At 43.2% G+C, this 15332-nt stretch overlaps 1 protein-coding gene across 2 annotated transcripts in view; it reads left to right on the top strand.

Moving 5' to 3' along the window:
* Window positions 1-15332, top strand: part of ANKRD12 (ankyrin repeat domain 12) — a 418715-nt gene that overhangs the window by 339617 nt on the left and 63766 nt on the right. For both annotated transcript variants that reach the window (XM_069216617.1, XM_069216611.1), the window contains one exon: window positions 11308-11451. In XM_069216617.1, coding sequence (XP_069072718.1) covers window positions 11308-11451 — 144 coding nt within the window. The remainder of the gene's footprint in view (window positions 1-11307; window positions 11452-15332) is intronic.

Here is a 15332-nt window from a genome sequence, read left to right as displayed (position 1 = left end):
CCCACTCAGTGTTGATCCTATACTTATCCCTGATGAGCCAGACCAGCGTCCCTGGACGCCGATTCCTTTTTCCATGGGCTCAGGGTGGATCATGATACCTATTTGTATGGATATGGTGATAGTGTAAAGGGGTTGCTGGACCCTTTAGAATACCAGCTTGACCCTGACATGGACTGGGTTCAGGATTTGGGTGACGCTAGAGAACTAGAGACCTCTCCTGATGCTGGCAAGCTTTCTCCGCATACCTGGTCCAAACCCAGCACAGGGGCTTCTGTAAGTAGGATGTTTGCCTGCCGCCTTCAGCCTGCGCCAACCGACCCAAAATTCCTGCTCCAACATTCTATACCTGAAAACTTTGTGATCCAGGATCCCTTTTCTTCTGACACTTTCCTTTCTGCTCCCCCGGATAGGGAATCAAAAAGACTGGATAACTTTGGAAAGAAAATGTTTTCTTCCGCCAGTCTAGCACTGCGGTCCATGAACACCACATGTCTTTTGGGCTGAGGGTCCCATACTCTCTGGGATACGGTCTCGCAGTTGTTGCCTCGAGTCCCGCCGGAGGTGCAGACAGTTCACTCCCAAGCTTTTACTGACAGGAAATATGCAACAAGGTTCATGATTTGTTGTGGTCAGGATACGACAGACTCACTAGGTAGATCGGTTGCATCAACAGTTCTCTTGAGGCGCCAAGCCTGGTTGAGGACAGCTGGCCTTTCAGGGGATGTCCAGCAATCTCCAATGGACATGCCCTGGCACCCGTTTCTTCGGAGACAAAGAGGACTTAGCACTCCAGCGCTTAAGGATTCCTGTGCTACAACTCGGTCCATTGGCCTCACAGCTGCTCCTCGTCCCCACAGTCTGTTTTTTACCTGTTGTGGGAATGGAAGGGGCACCCAGCCGCCTCCATTTCTACCTGGCCACCGACACGCTCATTCTTCACAGCCTCTGCGCATCAGCGGGTTCCCATATGCTTGTGGATCAGGGAGCCTTCTGTCCACCCCTGCCCCTTCCAGTACCTCTAAGCCTTCCTAGTCCGTTGGAACATCCTTGACTAGTTGACAGCAGGATCTGCCATCACCTGCCACACTGGGAATCCATCACCGCAGACAGGTGGGTGTTGCAAATTGTCCGAAGGGGCTGCTCCCTCTCCAAGACTTCCCCTCCCTCTCCTTCGAGACTTCCCCTCTGGCCATGCCACCATCATACGCTCATCTGTCGGAGGATCATGTGTCACTTCTCCGCGAGAAAGTCACGGCTCTCTTGGCTAAGGGAGCCATAGAGAGGGTCCATGTGCCAGAAGCAAGTAGTGGTTGTTATCCCCACTACTTTCTGGTGCCCAAAAAGGACAATCTTAGATCTCCGGTCCCTTAGTTTCTTCCTCGAGAAGGAGAAGTTCAAAATGCTAACTCTAGCTCAGATCCTATCTGCCCTGGAAACTGGATGTTAACGTTGGACTTGCAGGACTCCTATTTCCACATTCCTGCCCTGCCGGCCCACCAACGTTACTTGCGGTTCGTGGTCAGTTCACCATGCTCCCCTTTGGCCTTACCAGCGCCCCTCAGGTGTTCACAAAAGTGATGGTAGTGGTTGCAGCTCATCTGCACAGGTTACGGCTTTCAGTCTCCCCCTACCTCGACGACTGGCTGTTGAAGGCAAACTCACCCCCGTCTCCCACCTCCAGACTACGGCGAACCTCCTGCATTCGCTGTGGTTCACTATAAACGTGCGGAAGTCACACCTGGCACCCTCTCAGATGCTCCTTTTCATCTGAGCTGTTCTAGGCAGTGGCCCTGTCCAGAAAGAAACTCCAGCAAAGGACTCCAGAACCACCCCTGATCTGCGAGTCCTGCCCACTCTGTCCAACACGAACACGATGATGCCTGCAGCCTAAATATGGAGGACCCGACCAGCACCCCGAAACTCCTCCCCTCCCCCCCCCCCCGACCGCAAGAGTACCTGACGAAGATTGCCAATGCCCAAAGTTACCCCTGCATCCGCAGCCCCCAGGCCTTGGGGATTCCATCCACCAGTCCAGCAGGCAGCCCTCCTTCTTCTCCAGCCTGTGGTTTTCCAGAACGGACCCCATGGACCTAGCCTGCAGTATCTTTGTGACCCCTGGGGACACCCTATTGAAATCATTGGAAGCCCAGTGCTGTGTTTGCACCCAGCTCCCGCCCGCCCCTTTGCTGCTGAGGGGGTATGTTTGGTGCTGACCTGTCACTCCCCTGAACCCCCCCACCCTCTCCCTCCCACATGTGCTCAACCTATACCCCCAGGACTGCCCTCCGAGGACTTGGGTACTTACCTGCAAACATGCTTAATTCCGAGTGCCCTCAGTCTCTTTAGGACTACATTTTAAATCCTGCTGCATCTTTGACCTCTGCACATGGTGGTGGGTGTTTGGGGTTAACTTGAACCCCAACCTGTGGACATCCTAACCCCCAGAGACTGGAACTGTAAGTCTTGTACTTTCCTCAAAACTATACTAACTTTTCTTCCCCCAGAACTGTTTCTCAAAATTGCACTGCCAACTTTTAAAACAGATATTTGCTATTTTCTTGAAAACCCTCTAACTTGTCAAATTGAAGCAAAGTGGTGTTGATACATATGTTTGATACTTACTTACAAATGTACATGCCTGCAAATTGAATCTTGTGGTTCTGGAAATAAAATAAGAAAATATATTTTTGCTGTATAAAAACAATTGTCCTGGAGTTAGTCATTGAGTGTGTGCTTCATTTATTGCCTGTGTGTACAACATGCTTTGCACTACCCTCTGATAATCCTCACTGCTCGACCACACCACAACAAAAAAGAGCATTAGTATTATCTACTTTAGACTCTGTTAGGCCTCTGGATAAACCATGGGCTCTGTACACACTGTATCTCATTCTGATATTGTATATACAGAGCTATCTTCCTACCCCAATCAATCACCTTGCCTACATTTTATGCACCCCCGCATCCCTCTCTTGGGAGGAGAGACTTCACCTCCTGGATCCAAAAAGAGTGTTGGCGTTCTACTTACATAATACCAAAGATTTCCTAGTGGAAGATCAACTCTTTGTGGGTTATGTGGGTGCGATAAAGGAAGGGTGGTGCAGAAGAGGACCATCTCGCGACGGGTAGCCTTCTGCATCAAGAGTGCTACACTTTGGCGGAAAAGCAACCCCGTGAGGGTTTGAGTGTCCATTCCACCAGAGCAACTACTGCTACCACAGCTTTGGCACGCAGAGTTCCAGTTCTGGATATCTTCTAGGCAGCGACGTGTGCATCCCTGGATAGTCAGGTCCACAGAGACAGATACTTTGGCCGCTCGGTCCTGCAGGACTTTTTGGTGTGATCTTAGTTCGCAGCCCACCACCGTGATTGGTTTTGGTCAGGCATCTATTCTGAGGTAAGGAATCTGCAACTAGAAGTCTCTATCAGATTAACAAGTTACTTACCTTTGGTAACGATATATCTGGTAGATACTTATTCTAGTTGCAGATTCCTTACCAACCCGCCCATCCTCCCTGCTCTGCGAACTGGTTTCTAAGGACAAGAACTTCCCTTTAAGGGCCCTTGTTTTGGCATACCATTCTCAGTGTTATTCATGGCTCCGCACCACTGGCGTGAAAAATTGTGAAAAGAAACTGACGGCAGCGCACCAGGGTGGCGCCTATATTCGACTGCGCCGTCATTACGGCGACAGTGACACACGCAGAGTCGACCGGTGCCACCTGACAGCATGCTGCGGGGGTACTGCTTGGAGAAAACTCTCCAGATCGAGTCTGATGCCTGTGGGAATTTCTAAGGTAAGGAATCTGTAACTAGAATATGACTCTATAAGTTATATTGTTACCGAAGGTAATTAACTTGGTCGTTAGGCGAGAACTAAAAAGGGACTGTTCCTACATCTGGAATCATGGTTGTCTTCCAGTAATAGAATTTCTAGCGCAAATTAATGTTTCCCTCTACTCTGCTATTTTACTATGAACTGCATAATTGAATTTAGTACACAGTCATCTTAAACTAGGAGCTAATATTTTACATTACACTTTTACATTCTCTTTTTCTTCAATGAAATTGCTATTGATTTTTTTTTTCTATTTGTTCTATCAGAAAGACTTTGTCAGCATGATGAACTGGCCAAAGTTTCCTTTCTGTGGTTTGATTGCTCTACACTGAAACATGTTTTCAGATTATATTGGGCAACACTGGGTAATGCAGAAAATGGATTTACACCAGCGATCTCAAACCTTTTCTGTATTAAGAGCTTTGTATATTCAATGAACATCATCCCAAGCAACTAACATTAGTGCTGTATTAGTGACTAAACAAGACAGGTTTACGTCAGTGGCCACATTAAGCATGATTACTAGCAGTGATAGTCTCGCTTCATAAGGCTGGGTCGCCAGCAGTAACGTAAATGCAGCAGTAACGTAAATGCATTGTTAGTTTGAAATTCCTCTATTTGGGTAATATATAACAGCCATTGCTGTAATGCCACTGGCACCAAAGTAATAATGCTATTTTTACATCCCACTCCACATCACATGGTTCATCATTAATATTTCCGCTTTAAATATATTTTGGAAATGTAGCTATCCAAACATCAGCTTCTGAGTTCTGAAAATACTAATTTTTGTCTGAAGTACACACTTAATTTTGGTATAAATATGTTACCTCAACCAAGCAAAAGCTTATAATTTACTAGGATAGGCTTCACACAGGAGATTCTACTTAAAGGTACTGTAGTACCAGTAGCTCACAAGCTACTCGTTGGGGAAGACTGATCTACAAACTCTGTTTTGAAACGGGGATATGTTTTTGCCACACCTCCTTTTAATTTATGTTTGGCAGATTTCTATACTGCAATGGCAATGTCAGCTCTGTCCCTCCAACACTGGGCAATATAATAACACAGACACTAAGGATGCAAATAATAGTTATTCTCTTATTGGGGATCTCCTTTGATAGTAATAAGCAATAAACAGTCCCACCCATGTGTGGAGGCTTCAGAGCATTTCTTCACCATATATCTTCTTAAGTGCAATGTTTACCTTTCTTCAGGAAGGCCTGCGGAGTCGCCTAAAAGAGAAAATAAATATGCAGCCTATATGAGTAGTCTGCAGTGGCCCAGTTCTTCATCTTAAGAGTCAAAAAAGGGGCCAGGAGAATTAAATATGTATATAATGTCATGATATTTTGGTAAAACAGTATAAATGCCTTTCACAAACCCTTTTTTTTGAAGGAGTAGAGGGATGTCGTAAAGCAGGATAGTATAGCTGCATATGCTGTCATTATATGAGTTAAATAAGAGACAATGCCTTTAAGGACCCAGAGACCACCAATATCCCATCATGTTCCGGAGGTGACAGTGGCTTCAGTTCTGTTTTTTTGAGCTTCTGCTGACAGGATCCTGGAGCATTGACCTCGGGCTTTTTTCCTCAAGATTTTCCGGTATATTTTGGTGACAACACCTTCATTCGACAATTTTCATCTCAGCCTGCATTTTTCTGTTTTTTCCTTGCAGAAAAGTGAGTTTTGTTTTCAAATAAAATGCCTTCTTTGTCTGATAAGTGCCGAGTTTGTGGGATAAAGAAGGCCAGAACAGGCCCTCATGAAGTCTGCATCATCTGCCTTCCAGCATCTCACATTCCTGATTCATGTTATCACTGCAGAAACTTTTCACAAGCACTTTACGTGGAAGAGAGAAGATTGATCTCCATGGGACTTAAGAGCATCAGTGGCAACAGCAGCAGACTGGAGGTGGGACCTCAGAGCGACGGAAAGCTCAGTCTTCCACCAGGGCTCTTCTTTCCACCTCTGATGGATGTGGGAGGTCAAGAAAGAGGTTTTCTGCACAGAAACAACATAGGTCCTGGTCAACATTAAGAGGATCTACGCCGAGTCAAGGTACGGCTCCTACGTATTCACCATTGAGAGTTGGGTTGCCGTCCAGAAAGCAATGTCTGTCAACGTCAAGGCAACATCATTCTACATCAGGGCCCCTTACATCGTCGATACACCGGCTGAGGTCAGCGTCTGGAAGAAAAGTATCAATGTCGAGGCAGACGTCCAGGAGCAGATCAACGTTGAGGCATCACAATAGAATGTCAACGTGTAGGAGCTTTTCGATATCGAGGAGACACCAGGAGACGAGGACAAGAGGAGAAGAATCTATTCATCTCCATATTCTCTGTATTTGTGAATGTATTCGCCCTCTCCCATAGAAGTGCCATCTTCATCTCTGTCTCCACCACCTACGTCCCCGCCAGCTCCATGACCACCGACGTTGCCTCCTGCAACACCACAACAGCCAACATCAACACCTCTGCCGCCACCTCCACCCCTTCCTGCAACAATACCACCAGTGGAGACTCCAGTTCGAAGGAACAAGTTCAGCTCCGCACCACTGCTCTCGTCATCACAGTTCCAGCCGCTCATCTACATCTTCACACCATTCTCACCAGCTTCATAGGTCATACGGCTCCAGATCACACTCTAGGTCTTACAGAAGATCTCATCATAGATCTAGAGATACTTACTCCACGTCAACAAGGGGATGTTCACCAACATTATCTGACTTCTCACCGCCTAGCATCTCCCCAGTTGACGACATTACAATCTTATAAGAGGTACTGGTACGAGGGGCGACCAAACTTTATATACAGATGTCATTACCCGCACCCTCCGTATCTGCAATATTTGAGACATTACACCAACGGACAGTCGCAAAGCCACTAGTGCCACTAGTACCTGACCTCCTAGAACCAGCCATGGATCTGTTTTTGACACAGATGTCAGTTAAGCCTGCTCCATCGAGACTTCAAAAGAAATACAGGCCTCTGGATCAAGATCCTCTGTTCCTCTGCACCCATCCTCCTCCAGACTCTAGGTTATCTTAGAAGCTAAAACCACCACTCCACTTTTCCGTCTTTGTTCCTCCTGATAAGGAAAGCAAGAAGCTGCACTCTGAAGGCCTCAAAGTCTGCAACAGTGTTGCAACAGCCAAGAAGGCAGCCAGTGCTATAGCTCTGTTGGGCAGATAGGACAGATCCCTCTCTGACTCCATCCAGTATTTCACTGAACATCTTCCCAGAGACAAAACAAAGGATTTCATGGTGTTGGTCAACGAGGGTGCAATTGTCTCCAATCAAATATTTGCAGCAACTGATTTTTCCCTCTCAGCTGCACACAACTACTGTTGTGGACTGGTCTTACAAAGACATGCCTGGCTCTGCTTAACATTGCTGAAACCAGAGTCTCTGCAGCGGATCCAGATCCTGCTGTTCTCAGGTTCCACTCTTTGGAAGTAACACAGATGATGAAATATCGCAAATGAAAATGAAAATAGAAACCCTTAGGGATTGGTCTAGAGAGACCAAAAGGGCACAGACAATCACTCGGGTTGATCTCAGCAACAAAACCAAAGACCCTACCAGCAACCGCAAAAGCAGACGAGAGGTCACTCAAACCAACAACCTGCTCAAAGGGATGAACAGACAGCAACAACCTAACCATGAGTCCTTCCTTCTAGTACCCACTCCGGTAAGGAGAAGCACCAGATTTTTGTCTTCCCATATCTAGATGATTGGCTCATAAAGGTGTCAACTTCTCAAGAAGACCAATGTCATTTCAACTGGACCTGCACCCTCCTACAGCGATTGGGTCTTCATGTAAACCACAACAAGTCCACTTCCACTCCGGTTCAAACTTAACATTACTTGGGAGCCTCCATCGACACCGTACAGGCAAAAGTGTCCTTCGGAGGAGAGTCTCGTATTGATCCTTCAAAAGTGTCACTCTCTCATGAAGGTATCTCACTGATCAGTGAGGGCAGTGATCTCTCTTATCGGTTTGATGGCCTCTTGCATCTTGCTCACTCCAAACACTCAGCTCCACATGCTGTCTCTCCAAGAATGCCTGGAGGACCAGTGGGACCAACTGACAGGCAAAAGGGACATTGGGGAATTCCCTATGCCTCGACTGGTCCTGCAAATTTCTTTACTCCTTTCTGCAGATTACCCTGATAGAGGCAGTCCTCATCAAGCTGTCCTACTGAAGTCAGGATGGTCCTCATGGCTTCAGAGCGGCCACGTCATTGTGGTTCACGGATCTGCTTCATTGTTGAGAGCATCTACTTCTCAAGCTGCCATGCAGACCGGATCTTCTAACAAAATTTGGACGCCAGATGGTTCACCCCATCTCTCCTCCTTGAATGTGGCTGCATGGCTCATAAACTACTACAATATGGACACTTAAACCTACCACAAGACTGCATTGAGATCCTCAGGGAGGCAAAGTGGCCTTCCATCCATTGTGCATATGCCTTCAGGTGAAAGAGATTTTGCATTTGGTGTTCCTCCAAGAACGTGGACCCTACACCCTGCTAAGATGTCATTCTTCCATACCTGCTACACGTGGCTAAATCTGGCTTGCAGTTCTCTTCCACAAAGGTTCACCTAGCAGCTCCTACTGCTTACAGAAAATGTCCTTCACAAACCTCTTTTTTCAAAGTCCTTGTAATAAAGGATTTTCTATAAGGGGTGAAGAAGGTTCAACCCCCAGTTAGGCTTCCTTCACCTCCTAGGGAGCTTAATGTAGTCCTTTCGCAACTGATGCAGGAACCTTTTGAACCAATGCACAAGGCTTCCCTACAGCATCTTTCTTGGAAAACAGCTTTCCTGGAAGCTAGAACATCAGCCAGCAGGGTTTGCGTAATCCAGGCACTATGCTCACATGAACCATACACAGTCTTCCACTCTAACAAAGTGGTTATGAGAACTCTCCTGAAATTCCTTCCTAAAGGTGTTTTGGATTTTCATGTCAACCAGACCATCTCCTTACCAACATTCTTTCAAAGTCCTTCTACTCCAGCTGAGAGGTTGCTTCATTCCCTAGATGTGAGGGGAGTTTTGAAGTTCTACCTTGATAAGACATGTGACATCCAAAGTTCAACCCAACTGTTAATCAACTACTGGCCAGTCCGTACAGAGTTACCCACAGCTAAACAGACACATCTCCCAGTAGATAGTTTCCTGTATCCTATTGTGCTTTCAGAAAGCTAACAAGGTACTAACCAATAGACCTAACGCTCACTCCACTAGAGGTAAAGCGGCTACTGCGGCTTTAATGAGAAATGTCCCCATAGCGGATATTTGCAAAGCAGCTACGTGGAGATCTTTTCACACAATCACCGAGCACTACTGCTTGGACTCGGATGTTAGAGCAGATGGTCAAGTAGGTCAGGCCTTTCTCAGGAATTTTTTGCTTACGTTGGACTGTCCATTTCATTCCTCGGTCTTCTCTGCTGCTTTTAGTAGTGGTGAGCTTGCTACTGCATTCAGTGCTTATGACTATCAATGGAGATCCCCTGCGAGAAAAGAAACAGTTTCTTACCTGTAAACAACTTGTGGCACTCCGAGCCCAACACTAGATGGCAGGACCTGTGCATAGCATGTGAATCTGCAGCGGAATATGCCACAAACAGATGTACACTGGGTAAGTGACATTTTCCATATACGATACATACATTCTACTATCACCTCAAAGAACTGAAGCAACTGTCACCTGCTGAGCATAATGGAATATTGGTGGCTTCTGGGTCCTTAAAGTCACAGTCTCTTATTTAACTCATATGATGACAGCATATGGGGCTACACTACCCCACTTTGCTACATCCCTCTACTACTTCAAAAAAGGGTTTTTGAAAGGCATGTATGTTGTTTTACCAAACATCATGACATTATATACATTATATACATATTTAATTATCCTGGCCGTTTTTTTTTTTTTTTTTTTTTTTTAACTCAAAGGTGAAGAATTGGTCCATTGTAGCCTACTCCTATAAGCTGCTTATTTATTTTGTTTCTTACGTGACTCTGCAGGCCTTCCCGAAGAAAGGCAAACATTGCACTTAAGAAGATATGTTGTGAAGAAATGCCCTGAGGTCTCCACACATAGGTGCGGGACTACTAATTGCTTATGACTTCTATGGTGATTCTCCTACGAGAGAACTGGAATTACAGGTAAGAAGGTGTTCCTTCTTGCCCATCTATTTTAGGGTTGCATAGAGACTAAAAACCCCTATTAAGGTATTATTTGAGCATAGAATGTCTGTAAATTAAGTAGTACACAGGTTATCAAATTTGGCAGGAAGAGGGAACTAACACATGCAAAACAAAAAAGTTAAATGGAAGATAATAGTTAAGTGTATTTGAGGTCATCTTTTGTTTGGCCTGTTCATTTGAAGTGTTGAAATTGTTATTGTTTGTACCATATCATATCATCTATAATCGCAGATGTAGCAATTTTATGTTTGGCAGACTGCTGTCTTTATTTAAGAATAAAGCAACCCTGTTTGTACTTATGGTGCAGTAGTTTGAAAAGAAATACTACCTAATTCTGTTTTAAAATGAAACTGTCAGTATCTGTTTGTCTGTTAGTGGAAGGTATTCCATTTTGAGTTAGTCTTGTGTCTCATTTACAACCATTTGCTTCTTTTGATGACTTAGTATATTATCTGCTGGGCTGAATTGTCACTGTTGTACAGTATGAGATTATAAATAATAAATTACCCTTCACTTGCTAATTATTGTTTAGGACAAAAGCAGAGGCCCTAGTGACTAATCTGAGTATCCGTGTTGATTTCTTAATAGTAAGTTGTCCTCATAAACGCCTCAGTTAGAGTTTAGAATAGGACGCAAATACCCTTGAAACAAATTGATTTGTGAGTTTTTACTTGCAGTATTTAGAACTAGGCAGACCTAAGTGGCAACTTGGTGATTTTCTTTACTGATCTTACAGTAGTAATTGGTATAGAATTTGTGTTGTGTACTTGCAGTTTTACTTTGTGCATGATTCATGGGACAAAATTCTTTAGAATCAAGGAGGCAGATTCAGTTGCATGTCAGATTGTTATAAATCTGACCCTTTGTCCTTACTAATAGAAAAAAGTATCCTAAGAGCAGGATTTAAAACATGTTTGCTTCTTAAAAAAGAAGAAAAAACACATTAACGTTTTTGATGTGTGCAGAGACTAATGAGATCCTATTCACAGTTGTAAAAAGTGTAATTTCTTTAAAATGTGTATGTACAGTGTAACATTTCCTTGGTTATGTATATTTTTCGAAACTTTTAAAGCTTACCGATTCTCCTTTAAAGAATTCTGCATCCTTAACAAAAATCAATTTTTTGTTCAGAATAATGTGATATAAGAAGTGTGGCTTCTTTGCTCAAGATCAACTAATATTAAGGTACAAACTGCAATAGAAATTTAAATTTAGTGACTGTTATGCATTGTGCTTGTCATTTCTCTAGGAAAAGCTTATTGTGTCCAATGAGCAGGAGGTTTTACGTGTCCATTATCGTGCTGCAAGAACATTAGCTAACCAGTCATTGCCATTTAGTGCGTGCACTGTGTTGCTGGATGCAGAAGTGTACAATGTGCCCCAAGAAACTCAGGTAATAGAACGGAGATTTTTTTTCAATGTCACAGTTATATTGTAGATACCATTTTGTTAAACATTAATTTTTAAGCTTCAATGCTGAGGACTGAAGTAAAACTAAAGCTGCAGCTATGTTGACATGCACAGAAAGGCAGGCTATTATAGTAAGCTAGTAGACGTCCGGTGCTCGTCCAGAAGCTGTCTAGTTCTTTTTCAACAGTGCATGACTAAATTATTACCATCTTTTGACCAGTTATTCCAACAAGATGAGCTGGTGAATGTTCACTCTGCAGCAACAACATATAGAAAAATTACAAATAAATATGTGCAGTTGTGAGTGGATTTGCTTTGGCTAGACAGGGTACGCTACCACACATAGGTAAATCATTGGCAAGCTTGTTTTCACTGTCAAATGTTCTGCTTTCTCTGCTTTGCTAGTGTTTTTGTTGGTCTCATTGCATCTTCAATTGTACAATCAATGTCGTGTTTACGGACTACAAAGATTTTTCTTGCTAGATGTAATATGATACAGATTAACACAGAGGGAGAACCCCTCTTATAGTTAGGTGAGGGCTAAAACACTTGTTTTAGCAGTGCACCTAAAGCAGTAATATATTGTTATGGTACAATATATTGCCTCAGTCCCTAGTTCTTCAGCTGTCTCAAATTAAAAGATGGAGGAGAGAAACTGGAAAACTGCGGTCTTGGAGAGGTTGAGCTTAGTCATCTTGGGCGTCAGTTATTTAATGCATAATGTTATTGGAGCAGCATAGCAATCGCATGGACTCTCTTCTTGGAGACAGATGGTGTATGCCATAAACAACCTGGAAGCATCGAATTACACACTTCACTAATGACATTCCAATGTTTTTAGAGGGATTAAAGATGCTTTGTTATTTTTTTAAAGTGATATTTGATACAGGTACCAATGCCTAGGATTAGAGGAGTTTTTGAAAATACTATACTAAGCCTTTACATACATATCAATTGATATGTTGGGCCACGGAAGCTGTAATCCCAGGAGACCTGAGAAAACGCAAAAAAGTTTAAGGAACACTATAAAGAGTGCCTGCACTCTGTTGGTTTGCTCTAGCTTACTTTATTTGAGCACATTTGCATTGGCTGTCTGTGCCACAATACATACAATGAAAGACCTTGAGCATCGTCCATAAGCCTTGTGACTGAATAGGCTTCATTTTCTTATAAGGCATGTTCACCAGTATGTCCCTGGCTGCAGTCTGAGCGAAGTAATATTGTTTTACAAAAGCATCCGTTATAAAAAATATAAAAAAAATAAAATACATTTGGGGAAGAACCTTTGCAGTAGAAGGAGCTCAGTTATATGTACGTACTTAGTATTTGTATAGCATGAACCTAGCCAAAAGGCACCCATGAGCTGTATAGTGTCAAAGACAAAGGTACAGTCATTAAGAAACTGAGGAGTTATGAGAGAACAGAAGTGGCTGTACCATGACGTAGTGTTTTTCAGGTTTGGAAGCAATCCTGATGTATACAGAGATGTTGTTCCAGATCCTGGTTTCATTGATAGAAATTAGCCTGTTGCCTTGTTTTTTTCTATCTTGTACTTTTTTGCCTCCAGTCTGACGGTGTTCTGGCTGCAGGTGTGCAAAAGAGGTGTACTGGAGAATGCTGAGCTTGTTAGCCATGCATGTAGTACAAACGTTGGGAGAAGCCAAGCCAATTTTTATAACATATTTGTAATCAAATTAATCATTTTCAGACACATTTGTTTATGTCCCAAATGCTAGCTGACACAGCTTGGCAAGCCAAAGTTTCTATAATACCACCTTGTGTAGAAATAGCCATTCAAAACTGTTTTTAGTAAGATAAATAGCAACGGTAAAGCCTCAAGACGTTTTTTTTGGGAGCAATACATAAAGACTATGGGGAGCATGCCCTGCAAGATGACCAAAGTCATCTAGCACTGATTGAATCCTAACACCAAGTTCAATATCCTGAGTATTTCTAAACATTCTAGGTTTCTAAATTACTAGTAAACTACCTGCAACAATCCTGCATCAGTAAACCTGGTTTCAAGTTGACTGATCTTCCTAGAACTGGTGAAAGGTTGAGATGGTAATGTCACATTTGCTTTAGATAAACCCATTTACTCATACATGTATGTGGTATGCCGCTATTACTGATTTCTAAATATGTGAATGCCCTTCACATACTTCTACCTGCATTTGGAGGTTGCCTGGGCACAAGATGCAGAGCGTAAAATATTTCAATGATACTTAAGCTACTTCTCTGAGTTACAAAACGGGCTCTGAACCATGGCATGACTTTGTTCAAGCTGTCATAGTGCTTGGTAATGAAATCTGCTGTTGCCCCTTTTGAAAATGGTTGAGACTTTATCAGTGCTTATGGTTTTTTTATAAAGCGGTTTTGCATGTGCATGACTTTCTGCAGCAACGGCATAAGATAAGGCAGGCTAGCTTGTTCAGGCCAACAAGATTATACAGTATACATCTGGACTGGCAAAGATAAACTACAAAACATCCCAGGTTAAATCTGCTCAGCAGACAGCTGTGTTGACACTCCTACATCAATGGCTATATTAAAGGTGATTGCTGATTCACATATTGCCCAAAGGTCAAAATTGCTTGGTGCCTACTGAAATGGATCTCAGAGCAGACTTAAGAGAGTTGAACAAAGCAGAGACAGAATAGAAGACGCTATTGAAACAGTCAGAAACAAGGTGCTACACATGCAAGTGGCTGTAATCAAGCTGCAGGTGACGAATCCTTGAGGTGAGAGTGGAAAATGCTGCAGGAAGGACTAGAAGAAATATTTTACATTTCCTATTTGAAGGGGCAGAGAGAAAGACAGACAAACTGTTTCTAGAAAAATGGCTACTCAAGATGAAGCTCAAAGGTCTCTCTAAACTGTTCTCTGTTGTGAGGAGGGCACAAAGATAAAAAATACTGGATGCTACAAGATAAAGAAAGGCCAAACTACAAGTATTGTACTTAAAACATTACGCGGTTGATTCTGGACTCCATTGAAACTGTTAAAGGCTGATATGCTGGGCCATTCGAACTGCTAGCGATGTGGCCAGGGGTTGTGTGATTTACTACAGCGTACTGGAGGGGGATCCAGTTAATGCATGTGGCTATTTGTTGTGTACTCAGAACACAAGACAAATGACAGCATACTGTGACAAGATAATAAACACTCATTTCATGTGTGGTCAGGTGTCTGAGGCACAGGTGAGCTGAAGGCAAACTGACAAAACACTGCACAACAAGCATAATATTGTGTTGTTGTGCAGTGGTTTGTCATTTGTCCTCTGCTCATTTGCATTGAGTAGTTAAAAAACAAATCTATGCAAATCATGCTCCACTGTAGGGTACTAAAAAATTTCTAAGGCTATCACTGGGTGTGAGAGCTACAGCTTGATTAGAGCTGGGATGCACAATAAATCAGAACATTTATGAAGGACTCTCACTGCACACTTTATGATCAGTTGAGGGTCATTGTTTGCTGTCTGCCAGACTCCTTTTCATTTACTTCCAGTCTGCTTGTGAGATCGGTGCTTTGTTGGTCCGGTTAAGATATGTCTTGGCCTTTTCTTGTGGTCTGCTGAAGGTGTTGCGGCCTGTTGTTACATTCAGTTCGAGCTGATCTCAGTGTTAGTATACACGCTGATAGTTGCTACATACCAGTTTTCTGAGGAGATTGATCTTTGTAACGTGTTGTGGGTGCTTCCTATTGTATTTCTTTGGTCCTGATGATGACCCGCTGCCATTTAATTTACCCTTAGGGTCAAAACATAAACGATATTTTATTGTGGACTGTACTTTAAAAAAATAAATAAAAATTAAGTTATTAATTTAAGACATGCAAATAATGGATGCTGTATTATTGTGAATA

The sequence above is a fragment of the Pleurodeles waltl genome, chromosome 2_1, assembly GCF_031143425.1.
Source record: "Pleurodeles waltl isolate 20211129_DDA chromosome 2_1, aPleWal1.hap1.20221129, whole genome shotgun sequence".
Taxonomy (NCBI): Eukaryota; Metazoa; Chordata; class Amphibia; order Caudata; family Salamandridae; genus Pleurodeles; species Pleurodeles waltl.
This window is presented reverse-complemented; position numbering and strand designations above follow the sequence as displayed.